This window comes from Hetaerina americana, unplaced genomic scaffold (assembly GCF_022747635.1).
Source record: "Hetaerina americana unplaced genomic scaffold, ioHetAmer1.1.p SCAF_10, whole genome shotgun sequence".
Lineage (NCBI taxonomy): Eukaryota > Metazoa > Arthropoda > Insecta > Odonata > Calopterygidae > Hetaerina > Hetaerina americana.
In genome coordinates this window covers 4,208,251-4,227,443 of record NW_027286070.1, presented here as the reverse complement: position 1 = coordinate 4,227,443, position 19,193 = coordinate 4,208,251, and the positions used below count along the sequence as shown (strand labels likewise).

Genomic DNA, 19,193 nt, shown 5'->3' with positions numbered 1-19,193 from the left:
CTGACACAACTACCAAACAAATATTTTATTACTCCTAACAAAACACAAAATCAATCATCCTACTCTATATCAGGTCCCTCTTCATCTCTGAGTACTTCCTTCCTCCCTTCATCCCGTCCAACAACCCTATCCTGTTCCTTCCCTTTCCTCTTTTGCCCAACATTCTACCCTCTATCACAGTCTTCAACATCCCACTGCCGGTCAACACCCCCTTCATCCACTTTTCCTGCCTCCATAGGATTGCTCCCAACAAACCCCTCTCTTCGCCCACCATACCAAGTACTTCCTCATTTGTTTTCTTCTCTGTCCATTTCACCTTCTCCATTCTTCTCCACACCCACATTTCAAAAGCCTCCAATCTACGTCTATCCTCCTGCTTCAATGACCACGTTTCCGCTCCGTACATAGCTACGCTCCATATCAAAGTTTTTACGAGTCTTTTCTTAACATCCTTACTCAAAGTCCCTGTCATCAACTCCCTCCTCCTTGTGAAAGCCTCTTTGCCTAGCGCAATTCTTCTCCTTACGTCCCTACTACTTTGACCGTGTTGGTCCAAAACACTACCGAGATACGTAAACTGTTCTACCTGCTCTAGCTTTTGCCCTCCTATTTTAATGTTAAGCTTGGCCTTTTTCTTTCTAGAAAAACGCATAACCTTTGTTTTATTAATATTGATTCTCATCCCATACCTGTCGCACTGAATTTCCAATTCACTAAGCAATGCTTGCAGCCCCTTGGCTGACTGACAAACTAAAGCTTGGTCATCAGCAAACCTAACTGATTTTACGAATTCCCCGCCCACTTTCATTCCTACCTCGAGTTCTTCCCATGCCTCTTTGATCATTTCTTCTGCGTACAGGTTGAACAGCAACGGTGATAATGGGCAACCCTGCCTTACACCCCTTCCTAACACTGCCCATCCTGACTCCCCGTTTCCCACCCTCACCTGAGCAGTCTGAGACATGTACAGGTTGCGGATTAGCCTCCTTTCCCTCCAATCTATTCCTATTTTCTGCAATATACTCATTAGTTTTTCCCAATTTACTCTATCAAACGCTTTTTCGAAATCTACGAAACAGGCAAATACCTCCTGGTTGTGTTGTATATTCCTCTCGATTAATAATCTCATTACTGCAATGGCATCACGCGTACCTCTCCCCTTCCTAAACCCAAACTGATCATCCCCTAAGTAATCATTTGCCCTACTCTCTATCCTTTTGTTTATGATCCTGAGAACAACCTTAGCTGCGTGGGATATCAAACTAATTGTCCTATAGTCCTCACATGACGTGGCCTTTACCTTTTTCGGAATAGGAACTAAAACTGATCTCACAAAGTCTTCCGGCCAGATTCCCTCCTCATAAATACTACGGATCAGCCCATATAGCCTCTTCCTCCCACATTTTCCCAAGCATTTCAAAAGTTCCACGGGAATGTTATCTACCCCCACGGCCTTATTTAGTTTCATCTCCCTTAATGCCCTTTCTATCTCATTGTCTAGTATGCCTGGACCTAAGCTATCTTCCTCTACGTCATGTTCCTTTTCAATGTCTAACTTTGTTGGTCTAAGCTCTTTACTATACAGGTCTTCTACATATTCCTTCCATCTCTCTTGGATCTTTCCTGCGTCAACTATTACCTTACCGGCCTTATCTCTAACTGCTATCGTTGATCTCCCTTCCTTACTTCCCGATAAAGATTTAACTATGCTGTAAAGCGCACCGATTTCCCCCTTCCTCTGCAGACTTTCCATATTCTCGCACTGCGTCTTCCACCATGCTTCCTTTGCTTTATTTGTTGCCCGCCTCAATTTATTGTTCAATTCTTTGTACTTCATTTTGCCTAATTCTGTATTTATATTCTTCCATTTTCGCCGCTCATCCATTTTTGTAATCATCTCATCCGTGATCCATGGTTTACGAGTCCTTTTAGCGTTAACGGTTCCAATAGTGTCTTTTGCCGCTTTAGACAACCCTTTTTTGATACATTCCCATTTTTCTTCAATAGTACTTAGCTCTTTACCGTCCTCCATGATTTTCTCTACCGCCTGTTTGTATTCCTTTCTTTTCAACCCATTTAATGCTTCTACATTCCATTTTCTAACTCGCCGCCCCTGCCTTATCTTTTTAAAACGTACGCTACATTTCATAACAACTAAATTGTGGTCTGAGTCCGCATCCGCTCCCGGGAAGCTGTGGGAATTTATCACACTGTTCCTAAACCTGTGTCTAACCAGGATATAATCTAGCTGATATCTTCCCGAGTCACCTGGCATTTTCCATGTATACCTGCGTCTTTTGTGGTGTCTGAACCAAGTGTTGGTGATAACTAACCCCTGTCTCCTGCAGAACTCAACTGCTTTCTCCCCGCGGTCATTCCTCGTGCCTAAACCGTAGTCCCCCACCTCATCACCATCTCTTCCTTCGCCTACTGTCGCATTCCAATCCCCCATCACTATCAAATGTTTCCCTGCAGGAACACATGCAATCATGTCCTCTAACTGATCGTATATCCTATCGACCTCTTCTTCCTTATGGTTGCTCGGTGGCATGTATACCTGGATAATAACTAAGTTCGTCGGTTCTGCTTTTATCTCCACTAGTAGTATTCTATCATTTACCTGCTCTATGTTGACTACGCTTCTTCCTACCTCTTCATTTAATACTATGGCAACCCCTCGTTGGCTCTCGTCCCCACCGCTGTATATTATTCTATACTTATCACTCCAGTAATCCCCGCTATCTTTCCATCTCACCTCGCATAGACCTAAAATATCTATATTTCCCCTTCCCATCTCTCGCTTAACATTCTCCAATTTCCCCGTCCTCATCATTGTCCTAACATTCCACGTTCCTATTCTAACTAATTTGGTCTTCTTCTCCTGCGTCTTCTGTCCTGCTGCTGCTGGTTTTCCCTTGCAAGGGTTTCGTGGGATGACGACCGCGGAAGCCTTGCCTCCCCCGCTGCCGGGCACGACACACGGCCGATTGGGCCGAGCCCCGTGGTTGCCAGGACTCAAAATATCTCTATTGTCCATCACATTGTTCTTGGGAATGATAATTGAGGTGGTTTCCCGTTGCCTTCCTCAATAGTGTTTTTAACGTGACACCATCACTTACTGGCCGCCCCACTGGGGTCAGACGCCATTGCAGCCGCCTCACTGAGGAACAGACGCTGCGTGGACTACCTTTCGTCTGGCTCCTAACCTTCGACCTACCTGGCATGGGTGACCCTACCAGGAGCAATTTTTATTACTCCCGCCAGTACAGCTCTAGGGGTCATCGGAACGCACAAGCCCTTCCACCACGTCAAGGTTGTAGTCCGGGGAGGGATATATATATATATATATATATATATATATATATATATATATATATATATATATATATATATATATATATATTGATTCTGAAGACGACAGCCGTGCTGTCGAAACGTCAAATAACAAATTGTGAGTGTCCTTTCTTTGTGTTTCTATATTCTAAAAATCTAAATCTGTGTTTTTACATATTTATATATATATATATATACATACACACACACATACATATATATATATATATATATATATATATATATATATATATATATATATATATATGCTCGTATGCATATAAAACATTTAGATGGCACAATAGAACTCAAAAATAAAAGAGCTAACACGCGAATGTCGGTACCTCATCTCTATTGCCCCTCTCGCATACAGACGACCCACCAATCTCAAAAACATGCTGTGATCCACAAACCCCCTGAAAATTTCCTCAGCTCTCTCCAACTTGCAACCCCGCACCCCTGATGTAAAACATTCCTGCTTATCAGATCTGCGCCCCTCTCCATACATCCTCTCATTGCCCCTCTCACTTCTTTTCCACGGTAATTACCTCTCCAAAAACATTATCTATAGTTTGTCATTCAAACAATGTTCTTCATTTTACATAGGTGAATGCATTACCCCCTGGTCAATCCGCATGGACAATCACCACTACTCTTGTAATGCTGTCCCACTCTCTTCTGTTCTTATCACTTCACACGCCAATTCCCACAACCTTTCCTTCGACCTGTGTTTCTGCCTAACCAGCCCAGAATCCCTACCTGATTCAGCCACCAATATAGAGGTGCGAACTCGCAAATACGCGTATATATGACCTTTCCGATCTTTTGAAATTCCCAGCCTAACCGCCATCACTAATACCCTTCCCAGCATACCCTGCGCCTCCTCCCCAAACTCCGTATTCCCCATCCGTGACCTTCCACTCTCACCTGAAGAAGGTCTCAGGGAAGGCCGAAAGCTCAAACAATCTAACATGTGAGTGTCCTTTTACGTGTTATCTATTTTATTTTTGTGTCCTGTTTTGTGCCGTCCAAATTTTATATTCCTCTCGTATGCATCAATCAAAGGAGAAGCCCAGAACGAACAATTTACGAGTGGGGAAGGGATGAATGCGTGCGCTATTGATGAATGGCTGGCGGTGGTGTTTCGTCCTCGCCAGGGCGACGGGGCAGGATGCTGGGCGGTGAGCCTTCGCATCGCCCACAGCATGTCAAGAGACAGGATCATAGGGGAAGGGCAGGTCCCCATTCGAGGCAGGGGTTTGGGGGTAATTCTATTATGAACAACATGCCCACTTTGCAGATCAGGAGACGGTAGTTGGGGAAGGAAGGCAGCGGAAATGTCGTCAGATGAGGTCTTCCATTAATCTCGTTCGTAACTAATAGAGAGAGGAGTCCGCGTGATCGACCGACAATGGAGTCCCGAAAGCGAGACGGCGTCGGTGTGACGTCCGCGTTATTGTTTGCCCCCCCCCCATTCCTATTTTATTCTCTTTCGAGAGCGTGAATGGACCGTCCATTCTCTTCCTCCCTCCCCCCCCCTTTCAGCCCCAATCGCCTCATTGTTGCGTACGACGTCCTCCTTTCTTTGGGGTCGTTTCCGAGCGGTCAGTGGCGAGGGGCCAATTAGCGGGGGCTCTTTTTATGATCTCTCTCCCGTCGTCACCGCATCAGCAGATTCCCTCCCACGGGCAATTGAAGTACTAAATGTCGCACGCCACAGCTGTCGGGTGGTGGGTGCGGGGGGTATGGCATTTTTAGTTCACCCGGTGCACCTAGCTCATGGAAGGTTGAGAATAGATACCCGGACTCGAGACCCTGTATTTAATTTTCTCTATGAATAAAAATTATTCAGCAGGTGGCCCTAATATGAAACAGTTTCAATAACAACTCAAATCCATAGTAAAATTTTCGAAAGAAATACCAATAAATGTTTTGTGAATTCCTGATTGTCCTTTTTTCCAGCGGCGATATTTATTTGTTTCCCATATTGTAACTCAATTGAGTCATGGAGGGGTGTATTTCGCGACTAACTACAGGGTGCGGCGCTTAAATCCGGACAAGCACGCGTTATCTCGAATAAGATTTCCTTGCTGGGTTAGCGAAACTTTCCCCAGACTTCTCCGAAGCATTATACTTAGCCAAAATATCGTAAACAGTTGTTCTAGGGTACCAAAAGAATCGAACTATTTCGAAATATAACGCACAGGGCGAACACAACTAATCTGAAGACATGATCGATGGTCATTTCGAAAACCGGAAGAGCATAGTCCTGCATTTGTTCAGTATAAAAAGGCAGTAATGTACCAGATGGACGTAAATTCACGCCAAATATTAGCGATGCTAGCTCCAGCTGTTGTTCCTGGCTTGGCGATATCTTAAGAAATGTTTTTTCCGAAAATTTTCCCGATACTTTATATACAAATGATGCAAGAGAGGAGAGCACATATTTGTATTAATTAATAAGTGGGCGGATTTTGTGTTCTTTTACTCAATTCATATCTGAGAAAGAGAAGCGAGGCAACCGATTCGCAACCGATTGCCGTGCAGAGGCGACCAATGATGGGAAGTGAAGGTCGGTCCAACTATTGTATTGGCAAGAAGCAATCTTTCGCAAGTGGTCTTTCGCAGAATATTGGCGCGCTTCCGAGAAGAACTATCTCGGCGCACGGGGACACCAATGCAATGGATATCCTGCTGATATGTGAATGCGTTGAAAAGGAATGCCGAAAAGTAAGTTATTCGTGGAAAATCATCAATGCGGAAAAGAGACAATAGGAAATCAAATGACGATGTAATGCATACGAAAGAAAAGAAAATTACGATAGTTCCTTTGATAGCTATTTTGACCGTTGGAGTATGACTCTTTTCAATCAAGCAATCGCAAAAGTTAATTGCAAATTTAATTTAAGGTAACAATACAGCCATCGGTCGATTTATTAAGAATGATCAATAGCTGGAATGGTTATCGGAGATAGCTGACAAATTCGCCGAAATATACAAGGCAATATAATTGGCATCAAGGTGTATTTGTGTGGTTTAAGACGACCAATGAGAATTTTTTTTTTAATGATTGAAAGAACTTCGTAAATATCACATGAATCGTTCTTCCCATTTCCGTCGATTTGTTCGAATACAGGTACCTGTAGTTGGCGGCATCATCACCATGACGACACGAGATGAGATGAACATTCACAGAGTTTTACTGTTTTTTTTCTGCTTACCCGATGCGTAGCGACTACTCTGTTGCTGCTCGGTATGTCTTTTACGTTAAGAACGCAAGCATCCGTTAGACGATATCGGGCGTTACCAAAAATCATTTTAACTGAGTCGAGAAAAAAATGCATCGCAAAAATTGATACATTTATTCAAAAGTCTATGAAGTAGCGCCCTTGTGCGTCCACGTACCGCTGCCAGCGGGTTTTCCACGCCTCTTACGCCTTCTGGAAAGCTGTGCCCGGAATGCTGCTAAGATCCCTCGTCACGACCTGTCGTAACGCTTCCACTAAGCCGTCCTTTCAGTACGGATTTGAGGCGGGGGAAGAGGAAGAAGTCTGGCGGGGCATTGTCTAAAACATTTGGATCCTCACTCTCATGGTTGAAAATCTCTTGGCAGATCCGCGTGCGAGTTTCCTCTTATTCGTCCAAGAGCACTTACGGCACCAACTTAGCACACACCTTTCTCATGTCCACGTTTTCGGTCACAAGTCAATGCACATCCCTTTTAGGGTTGCCAAGTTCATCAGAAGCGATGCAAACATTTAATCTGCGACCCCTGCTCAACAAAGCCTTCAATCTTGCAAGAATTCCGTCACTTTTGAGTTCGAAAGGCGCCCTGAACGTAACGTTGAAAAGTTACCAATACTGGGACTTGAACCACGGACCTTCGACTTGCTGATACGAAAAACAAACCAAACGAGGAATTTACACCGTTTTGAAGAGGGAATTTGTTGTAATGTTGGATGTCAGGTTGTGTTTTCTTAAATGAGAAGAGGATATTGTCGCTGTAACGGTGTTAGCTTGTGTCCACCCAAAACTTACCTTAACCGGAAGATAACCACTAGTAATAATACTATATAGCGTCCTAGGCGAGTCATATCCTTTTGCTGCTTCTTTCTAATCTATTTGTTCCCACTAGAGTATTTTGAAAAAATATGATTAGGGTTTACATTGCGTTTTTATGCAATTCATAGTTTTCTTATTTATCATTCAAGTAATCGTCGATTAATAGCCGTTAGAATTGTGATACAGTAGGTACGCCTCACGAAAATACGAGGGTCATCCGGAAAGTAGTACCCGTTCGTGCCGCATGAAGTGCTGACGACGCGAGTAGCCGCTGGACGAGGTCAGATAGCTTCAGTGGCTTGTCTGCCTTCTCTGAGCCAAGTTGCGTGACGCTAGCATTGCCTGTGTTGTTTCTGTGATTGTTTACAATGTTTAAAAAAATTGAGAACGCCGCCAGTTGTGAAGTGAGGGCAGTGATTAAATTCCTCAATGCAAGAAACGTTCGCCCATGTGATATTCATCGCCAATTAAAGGAGGTGTATGGAGACAATGTAATGGACGAGTCGTCTGTTCGGCGGTGGTGTCGCAACTTCAACATGGGGAGGGGGAACACACACGACGATGAGCGTTCGGAGAGACCGTCTGTCATTACAGACCAACTGGTGAGCTCAGTTGACGAATTCGTGAGGAACGATCGGCGCGTCACAATTGATGACATCTGTGAGCATTTTCCCAATGTTTCTCGAACAATTGTTCATGAAATTGTTAAACACCATCTGCATTATGCAAAAATTTGTGCAAGATGGGTCCCTCGCGTATCTCAATGAGCTGGCGGCGAAGGACTATGCAGCAGGAATACAGAAACTTGTCACACGTTATGACAAATGCCTTAATTTGCTTGGAGATTATGTTGAGAAGTAGTTTAAAGTATCCTCTTTCAAATAAAATTTTTTATGTTTGTTAATATTTACTTTTGTGTCTTTATTTCACGAACGGGTACTACTTTCCGGATGACCCTCGTACTTCTCTGGATGAATATAAGCGACATTTCGAGTGCATACATTTCAAAAGTCAGGGGTAATAAACAAATACGACATTTTTACCTCAGAAAGTGGGAATAATTGTAAAAGAAACATTGCCAAAAAAAGTATAAAATAAACGACCGTATTTGTTCACCCTAGCTCCATGACTACCTTGAGAATTACTCGGGAAAACCCAAGAATAAAGCTTTTCTCGAATGTCCTTCTCGAACCCAACACTTCAATATTTCGCCGAAAGAAGTTGCCAAGTGTTGCATATAGGAGGCTCTCTCCTCCGCCTCTCCCCCGCCATGGATGACTGCCGGCGCGAGGGATCCTTCTCGCCTCCCCCCCTCCAGAGCGGCGTATAATTAATTAGCGGCAATGGCACCGCCCACCCACCATCTCGCCCCTCGTGATCACAACCTCGCGGTCGTGTACACCTGCAGCGAAATCAGGTGGCTAGTCCGATGATGACGACATCTGGGAGTTGAAGTGGGCATTAAGACTTTAAAAATACCTTATGTGGTCAGCGCAATACTTCCGACATGCACTTCCTTTTCCCTTTTATGGCCAAAGATAATAGACAGCATTCAATTTTTGACGATACTTGAGAATTCCGTAACTCGGAGAAATACTCAATGCCAATCACCAATTCTTGCGGGAAAAAAAATTGTATCTGTGTTATGAGTGACAGGTTTCATTACATTTCTATTAAATAATATCTCTTTAATATAAATAATATAATTTTAATTTTTTCTCTTTAATATAAAGATAAAACTTCTGCTAGATAAGATGAAGGGACAGTCCCTAATTCATCACCTCCTCTTGCTTTTTATTCTTACAACTTTACTTTAGGTTTTAAGCTATCGCTTTTATTTCGGAGTGCAATAAATTAAAAAATCGCAAGGATTTTTATAAGCAGATAACTGTTCGCTGAAACCCGATTATTTTTTTTGCAAGCGTTCCCAACTTTTTCAGTAATCTTAAGTGAAAATTCGTCATGCCCTATCCGTCACTTAACAGAGAAAACATAATGGACGAATGGCGAAAAATTAAGAGTCGTGGTGAATTCAATCTACTCAATCGTGGCTCCTACGAAATAAAAACGGATACTGTCGACAGTGAAAGGTTTCGATATTTTGCGGTAAAGTGGCAATTAAAAACAAAATAAGACACGATATATCCTTTTTCGATTTTCAGAAATGGCAGCGCGTGTTATCAACCGAAAATTTAAATTATTCTCATTTAAAAAATTTAAAGACTACACTCTGCGATCAGTTTGGCAACGTGGCTGAATATCGCGCTCAAATTGTTTTGTTTCAGTAACAAAGTATGGCTGTTGTTTCTTGTTGTGTCACTTTTGCTGTATTAGATTCTGCTTTCGTTATGGCATGCGTTGTTTCATTTTGAAATTAATTCATTATTAATTGGCGCGGAATGTTATAAATAGATTAAAGACCAGCTCGAACCCTGTCAATTATATTATTTTTCCGGTTTTCACAAATTTTAACAATGGTAGCAATGAAGCTGACCCTACCTTTCCTAATCACAAAGAAACTAATTTAAACTACGTATACGTTATCCCTCCCTGTGTACCGTCCAGCATGTCCCTCTTCCTCGCGTATGTACACAGCATTCTTCCCTCTAGTATATCTCAGTCTTCGCATTTCCGTTGTCATTCAACTTCTGCGCCGTGGTTTTTCTTTTCCCGCCTTATTCGAATTTATCTCAGTAAGCATATTTCTTCCTCCGCCAGTCCAGGTACGTGTTGGTCCATAATTGTGGTGTGGTTCGCAACCGTTGCAGGATACTTCTTCAGGTCAGCAACCGAAGTGACAATTCCTGTTGGTATCCTACAACGGATCCGAGAGGCAACACCTAATCACAGCTAAAGTGTCATTCACGTAGGTGTTGGACCCAAAAAATCTGAATCCTCCCGCATGAATCATTATACGAGTTGAATTGGCATCGCTGCAATACGAGGATTGTTTTTACTGAGTAAATGAATACCATTCTAGGAGCTACACAAAGACGGCACTGCGTGTGATCGCTACCTACCAGCAACCCAAATATCATCGGACGGTAAAGTTGTCGCCCATGATTGACTTTTGAAAGTATTATATGGCCGTGATTTCAAAATATCCTACGCCAATCGCCCTTCGATCCCGTTGGACTCCGTTGCACTTCCTACTCCCTCAACCACCCCATCGGAGGGGGAAACCCTTGCTCAACAACCTCCCCCTTCTCCTCCCCCTTGTTTACACCCCAGTGAGAGAGAGAGAGAGAGAGGGACGACCAGTCTGGCACAAACAGCAACCGCCTCTTCACGGTGATCGGGAACTGTTTTAAATATAGCGCCCTCCGTCGGCCGAGGTGTCTGCCAGCGAGCGTGTCGGTCGCCCTTCCTTACTTCCTTCCTTTTGTGACTCCATAGCAGAGCCAATCTCCTTCCGGGAACGCGCTCCGGGACAGTAATCAGAATAATAATCTCCATTCGCTCGGGGCGGCGGAGCAAAGGAAGGAGCTCTTAGCGATGCTTTGGGACATTCGGGAGGAGAGGAAAGAGGAATGATGCATGGCAAAATCAGGGCCAGGATCATTTTCGGTGGGCGACACTTCCTTGGAAACGGTTGGGCCGGAGTCCACATTTCCCAATCGTATTAGAGAGACAGAGGGGGGGGGGAACCTATGCGTTTGATATATATTCGTACTCTTCACTAGGATTGAAAGGAGAAATTAAAGCTACGAAAGACTATGACCATTGGGGTTTTAACAGTTTCATTTAATAAATAAATAAATGTAATCATATATGTATAAAAACACAAACATATATCCTCATTCTATTTTTATAAAAAATCTGAAAAATAATTTGTGTACTTATTTGGAGATACATAACGCCAAAACGGTTCAGAATAAGTGCTCCAATTTTTTTTATGAATAGGGTACAAAAATTCAGGAAGTAACGTAGGCTAAATTCGATTAGGTCTTGCTTTTCTTGGATTTTTTAAGATCGAAAAATAGCAATAAAAATAGTTCTCTTTTCGCACACAAATGGCAGCACGTTTTACTCATAATTAAGTTCATACACTTCAATGAGGAGTAACAGTTAAGTTAGGGCATTCTCTCTCTAGCTGTTATATTTACAATTACTATTTATTATTATTACATTTGCAGACGTATATTATGATTTATGCCAAAAGCTGAGCAGGTGCTATGTACATTGTAATAAGCTGCTGCAAAATTTCACAGTCTCGGATTGTTTATTTGAATGTTAACTCCAAAAGTGCTAAGTACTTTCGATAAACTGCTCTCGCGTAATTCGATGGTCTTGAACTACGATATTTCTTTAAGAGTTAATGTTTAAAGTTTATTCGTCCTTTTTTCGAATTCAGTGTTCATTACGCCTCCATTTTATTTTAAAGACCATAGAGATACTGTCCTTACGATTGAGTTTGGTTTTTATGTATAATAATTTAATTACATCATCAATCCATTTCTTTAATGTTTGATAATAGTGGCTATGATTCCATGTTCTAGAGAGAAAATTGCAGAATAAAATTTTCCGTGTCTTACAGAAATGAAATATTAAATTTACTTTCTAAATTCCGGGGAGCAATAGACCCGAGTTTGAATCCCGGGCACGATCCTAGGCACATTCAACTTCACCATGCTGCGTGATTTTCCGAATACCGGAACACAAGGGGCGGCACAGGGGAAGGAACTACCTACCCTTCCTACCCAAATGTATGAATTTCACACGCCGTCGGGCTTAGCATTAGGTGAACTCTACCATCACCAACACCAAACTGACTTTCGGGTTGACAACTGTGTTTGAATGGTTGATATATAAATAAATAGAGGGAAAGCAGTTCATAGTGAAATTGTTGTAAATCCGATCTTTGAAATTTCTCGAGTGACCTCAGCTGTCGGTCGCCTTTCCCTAATACCTAACACCGATTTTCGATCCTCCTCGTATTTCGATTCTAAATTGTAAAATTTTCCTTTTTAAACAGGTGAACGTGATGTATACGGACGACGGAGGCGTGGAGATTGACCCGGAGGGCCTCTGGCTGTCGGTGGTGCGCGTCGTCAAGGAAGCGCTAGCCGGTGAGTGGACATCTCCCCCCCCTTCCCACCAGCTCCAAACTGAGTTTTTAACTTATAAAAATCCAATTATAATCATAAATTAAAATTCTGACAGTAGGCTTTTATTGCAGCCTTGAAATAAGAACTGCTCCGCTTCTGAACTCCACCTATCATTAATCCAAATAAATACTTTAACACCCTGAAGTACGATAAACCATTTTTGAAATCCACGTGCCACTTTCTCCTTCCCTTCATGCCTTGCAATGTGCCGTATCTTTCGTCCCCTCTTCCTCAACGTTTTCATCTCTTGTGTGCCAAAATTTTCGTGCCAAGCAATCGCATTGCTGCTATCCTGCCAATGCAATTTGCTGTGCCCTTCATCCTTCTCCTACGCTCTTTGATTTCTCCCTACAAGCCTCTTCCCTCTCCCGCAACCCCTAAGACCTGTTTTTCCTTCCGTCCATTTCACTATTTCCCTTTTTCTCTACACACTCATCTCAAAGACCACCCGGTCCACCCTCTTCCTCTTGCCTCAATGACCAAGTTTCGGCTCCGTACACAACCATACTCCGTATTAATGTTTGTACTCGTCTTCTTTTCACATAATTACCACCGAGTTAAGAGGTAAATACCTGTCTAATAACCCTAGGTCCCTGTCATCAATACGCTCCTTTTCATGAAAGTTTTTCCGGTAAACGGAATCCTGCTTCCTATTTTTTCACTAAATTGCTGGTCTTCGTTATCAACACCTACTTAATAGGCGATCTGTTCTAAGATGGCGATCCCAAAAGTAAGGTGTTTAATTTTTAGGCACATTAACAGAAGTTTATTGAAATACATTACGTATCTAGGAAGTTTTTAGGACCAAAATTGTCAAAGTGGTAGGGACGTAAGGAAAATAATTGTGCCAGGAAAAAATTGTGCTTTCGTAAGGAGGTTGGAGTTTATGTCAGGGACGTTTAGTAAAGATGCTTAGAAAAGGATAGTCAAAACTTTGATATCGAGAGAGGTCATGTACGGCGCGGAAACGTGGTCATTGAAGCAGGAGGATAGACGTAGACTGGGGGCTTTTGAAATGTGGGTGTGGAGAAGAATGGAGAAGGTGAAATGGACCGAGAAGAAAACAAATGAGGAAGTACTTGGTATGGTGGACGAAGGGAGGGGTTTGTTGGGAGAATTCCTATGGAGGCAGGAAAAATGGATGAAAAGCTTACTGATCGGTAGTGGGATATTAAAGACTGTGATAGAGGGGAGAATGTTAGGCAAACGAAGAAAGGGCAGGAATAAGATTAGGATGTTGGACGGGATGAAGGGAAGTAGGAAGTACACAGATATGAAGAGGGGCCTGTTGCAGAGTATGATGTTGGATTGTGTTTTGTAAGGATAAACAAAATATTTAATCAGCAGTTGTGTCAATCCAAAACCTACCTTAACCGGTAGATTGCTTAATAATAATACATAATTTTAAAGGTTGCACGTTCCCCTATTTTGATGTTTCTGTTAATTTTAGTGGATACTAATAGGTGCTGGAGTAGATTTTGTACTCCCCTGTCACACCATCTCGCCGCCATGTCGTTGAGGAATCGTTAGACCTCATCTTTCACCCCGTCATCGTCGTTGAAGCGCCTTCCGAACAAATGCCCTTTCAACTTAAGGAACAGGTGGTAGTCACAGGGTGCCAAACACAGACTAGAGGGTGCGTGAGGGATGATGATGTTCCGTCCAGACTGTTGTCGCGGTAGAGCGACGGTTTGACGTGCGACGCGACGTGGGGGCGAGGGTAGTCGTAAAGAAGGCTCATGCCTTCGCTCATCATTCCTTATATCCGGATCTGAATCGATTATCTGATTTGCTTCATAAAGGTCTCACAATACTGTTGGCGTTTATTATGGCCTCAGGAGCTCTGAAATCGGCCAACAATACCCCATTCCCAGCAACAAAGTTGCCATGAGGTTGCTAGCAGACGGTTGTTCTTTGCATTGCGGCGGTTTCGGCGAAGGGGAAGGCCGCTCTCATGTGTGAAGTAAAACACCCAGGTTTCTTCCACCGTAACAAGTGAAAAATACACCCCGAAATGGAATGTGTAGACTCGATTAATTACCTTGGAGTTACCTTCACTCACGGTCTCTCCTGGATGAAACAAATGCGGGGAATATAATGGCAGGTATTTATTTAAATTACTATTCTCTGTAGATTAACATAGATTTTTACTCTATATTTTCGCAAATTTACTCACCCGTTTTGGTTGTAACAAACAGATGTAAGAAAAACACAGTAATCAACCTGAATGGCTGTTTTGATAGGCGAGGATAGAGAGCTCACTTAGTACTAAGCACGACAGAGTGTGAAATTCAAATGTTTATAGTAGGCAGTTCCTTGTTCCATGCACCGATAAAAACCACATCCTGTAGCTTGGGTGATGGGCTAAGAGTGCTCATAGGCGTCACCCAGAAACGAACCCGGGCCCTGAAATTAGTGGCGAGCGCCCTCAACCGACTGGATCTCCTTGTCCTTCACAAATAGCTCTCTGTGGATTTGAATTGATGCAGTAGTCGGAAGAAGTTGAAAATAGATCTGCTCGACGTCAGATTTACATGTACTCGTATATTAAGCCGTACGATATTAGGGTAATGTCGACTCCTCCTCAGTCTACCTCTATCGACGATATCAGTAGCCATTTTCAAGTCGATACGGTAAATGTTAGAAATGTCGAAGTCTAGGTCTAGGCAAATTTCGAGAACGATACATATATCGACATCAAAATCCATGATGACGACCTTGGTGAAAAGCGTTCGCTTCTGGATGCCCCAGTCCATTTCAAGGTTGTTCGTTCAATTTTTGAGCAATATTCTGCCGTGATTAGTTTGGACACTGTAGTAACTGCTCGTAACCTATGATCTTTAGGATTGGTATACTTATCAGCTGCGGATTCAACGGCACTCATGAAACATTTGTGTCGCCCCGTTCGCATAGGAATTTAAGTCTTTATAAAAATTGCAATAAAAGCAAAATTCGCACTCATTCTTTTTTATAGGTGGTATGTCGTTTTAAAGTTTTAAATCTTTGACCAATCAATATCTCTGCTGACATCATTATCGATTTAACATCATCTCTATCAACGCCGAAGTGGACATCCACACCGATGTCGACGTACATGTAATTATCGCAGGCCCTATGTCGAGCAAGCCTCAAGACAAGTCGATTTCCATTCGAGATAGCTTGATGTTTCACAGCCCTAAGTAAAACGCGACGCCTTACGATGCTGTCGCCCTGAGACGCCTTTCGGTAGTCACTTGTCTGACGTCACGTCGTAAGCGGGTAGGGGCCAATCAGGGCAGAACGTGGCCCTTTAAAATGACGTCACTCTTCCACCTTTTCGGGGAAACGGTGACTCGGGTCGAAATCCGCGCATTCTATTTCGCTGGGACACTATAATAACTCTTGACTTCTAGGCATTTTGCTTAGGACTTCGGCTTGACTTTTGAGGCATTTCGCGAGTTAGCATTTTTGAATGGCTTGACCTGGGATAGAAATGTTTAAATGGCATAAGAGGAAAGGAAAGCGCCCACGGAAAGAAGAACCTGGGAATCCAGGAATGCTATCAGTTTTTTGGGAAGTGTATTTGCTTTGAATGGATGCCCCTGTAACAAGAGGGAGGGGGGGGGGGTTTAAAACCATCCCGAACGTGGGGCGATCTGTTCGCTCCTCTTCATGCGAGATCACCACTATGTTATATACTGTTAATGAGTACTTCAAACATAACTTACTGTAGTAGTGCGCTCTTCACTTATCCTAATGTAATACTGGTTAGAAGAAGGATTTTCTTAAGTGATGAAGCTTTTACGAGGAGTTGATGACGGGGATACAAACAACATGTAAAACAGTTCACTTATTTGAGGAAGTGTTCTAAAAGAAGGTAGTATTTGTATTTAATTAAGTATTAATTTTAGTACCCTGCAAGCCACCACTAGAGTGTGTGGTACGGGATGAATACACACCAGAGTAATTTTGACCCGAATATTTTTACCCCTACCGCTGTGGGACAATACTATTCTAATCCCTTATCATTCGTGGAAAGAATGACACCTTAAATATAGCTGTACTACACTTAATCTCTCTAAGTCTATTGACAGGATCTCGCCTACCTTAGTACGATGGGGGTAATAATACATTTTCAACCTCATTACTAAAGAGACATCATTCCAATTTATACAAAAGATCTATGTATTTACGTGGACGATGCATTAAGGATATTAAAATAAGAAGAACCGCTTAAAAGCTGAAGATAATTGTTCAGCGCGGAAGGAGTTGATGAAAAGGACCTCAAATAAAGACGTGAAGATGAGACGTAGTTTTTTGGTTCAATCGCGAGCGATGTTACTTACGCGTTATAAAACACCAAGAGTGATCAAAAGTTACTATATCCTCGTTAACAATGTAAACAGGTTACGATGTATGACCAAAAGACGAGGAAGGAACGCAATTAATATTCAGAATCCGTTTCGAGCATGAATAATGTTGACCTTGTTTCACATCTCACGGTAAGTCCAAAAGATATCATCAAAGAACACGCGAATTGTTCCGATTGGTTGACGTAAGGAATGAGAACGCCAAATGGTACGTTCGAACTGCGAAGGATTCGAGATTTGGAGCTCACATACGGAAATCCTAAGCTGAGTTCTCAACAGAAGTTCTAAAATTCGGTTCAGTTTGAATCGTCCATAAATCCGATGCATGCGGGCTCTTTAAAAAGGCCGGCCGACCGCTCACGCGCAGAGGAGTCAAGGCGAGCGAGAATTTCGCGGTCTCCTTCGCCTCAGGGCCATTCCAGATTCCGTGCCAATCCCACCGAAATTCGGCAAACAGCGTCCGTAAATGTCTGTTATTAACATAGACGAGAAAAAGTGAGCTAGCGATATTTGTTTTTTATTGTTTTAGTGGTTCAAGGTCTTTTTTAAAATAAACCCATTTAGTCTCATGGCTAAAGAACTCGGAAGAGAGGGTATAATCGTTCTCTCTTCCTCTAATAATAAATATATCGTCTAGTCGTCCTCTAGTCGTAAATCTATCCTCTAGTCGTAAATATTCAAGACTCTTGCCGCGCGCGCAAATAAAAAGCAGTTAATAAATCCTGATATTGGTTAAAATCAGTTCTGCTAATACTTCCTCTTAACTCTCTTAGACTCTTCATTTTGTAGTACTTATTTATTTATTTTGCATTAGTCGGAAAACAGCACTTCGACCTTTACGTCGGACTTTGAACATTGATATAACAATTTGACAATATCATACACCCTGGGCGGGAAACGAACCCGCGACCTCTGGATAGGCAGACGAGGATGTTAGACGGCGTCTTCAACTCCCTCGAGACATCTCTAATAGTCCGTTGTGTTAAGCGGGGTTTTCTATTGCCCTCGAAAGGTTTAAATATTCAAGAAACGTTTACCCACAGGAAATGAAATTTATTTACATTCTGTGGATGGTGAAATGTTAATGAAGATCTGAATCATGAAAGCTGTTCTTGAAAGTGATCATGATTTTTTATTCGTATACTTTACTTTGTAAAAATTTAATCTTATGCCATATTGTTAGCTTAATGTGCAATCCATATGTTAGGCAAGTTTCATTACTTTGGTTTTTATGCCAATGGCAGCAGTAATGGCATCTTCAGTTTGCCCATGGTAATGATGGAGGTAGCATACAGGACACCTGTATACCACTGCATTTCAATTTTGCTTTCTCCAGAGCAAATCTTCGGTCGAGGCAACTCGTATTTAATGCAACTTGAGGCTTATAGAGAGTCTGTTCATCCCATAACCCATTTAACGGCATTCGGTCCATTTGAAGATGATATATATGTTTCAAAATCGTTACGTAGCATCCCCTATTAGGAATGGTAACATCGTCACGTCAAAAGTTTTTCAAATCAAAATTTAACCGGGCACTATAAATAGAACACAGTTTCTGTAAGGGATCTGAGAACACAATATATTTTATTCGACGCGTGTTTTAGATGACGTAATGCGGTTATTCAAAATTGAACATCAACATTTAAGAAGCTGAAAACTCCGTAGGACGCCATTTTTCCGATAATTTAGCAACCCTTTCCTCCGATGTCATCAATCGATTGTTGATGTCTTTGATGCATCGCTTCACTGAACCTGCAGATGATTCGTGATTTTCGGCGTATGAAAAGCAATATGAGGAACGAAACGCCTTTTCTAACCGCAAGATTTTTAATAAATTACGTGAAACATTATGAATGTGAAAATCCATTGTTACAAAGGCACGCATGAGGTAGGGGAGAGGTTAAAGTATGTATGTAAGAGGCACTAGTATGTATTATTATAGTATGGAGAGATACTGCAGTCCTCGCTATCTACCTCACTGAAATTGAGAATGCGTTTGCGGCATTCCTTCCTTTAATATTCCGTTTGTAAAAATGCACGCAAGGCGTACAAGTACAATATATGTATGCCTTTAAAGACTATTCTTTAGAGTTAGACTTCTGTCCCTTAATGTGTCCCCACATGGGTGCGTGTTTTGATATGATCAATAAACTGCTGGATGCGTGTTTTAGTATTGTTCTAGGATGTAGTTTCATAAAATGCTTGCCTACTCTGACGAATGCATGCTAGTTGGTATAATACCTTTTCTTTTAACTCCAAAATGCCGAAATTCGTAAATATTTTGATTTAAAACAAAATGAAAACACTCTGAAACGTTCACTGAAAAATTTCATTATTAATT

The 19,193-nt window shown here is 42.2% G+C and overlaps 1 protein-coding gene across 2 annotated transcripts in view; it reads left to right on the top strand.

Moving 5' to 3' along the window:
- Positions 1-19,193, top strand: part of LOC139699656 (glycerol kinase 5) — a 251,509-nt gene that overhangs the window by 47,123 nt on the left and 185,193 nt on the right. For both annotated transcript variants that reach the window (XM_071598200.1, XM_071598199.1), the window contains exon 2: positions 12,371-12,464. In XM_071598200.1, the coding sequence (XP_071454301.1) occupies positions 12,371-12,464 (94 nt within the window). The remainder of the gene's footprint in view (positions 1-12,370; positions 12,465-19,193) is intronic.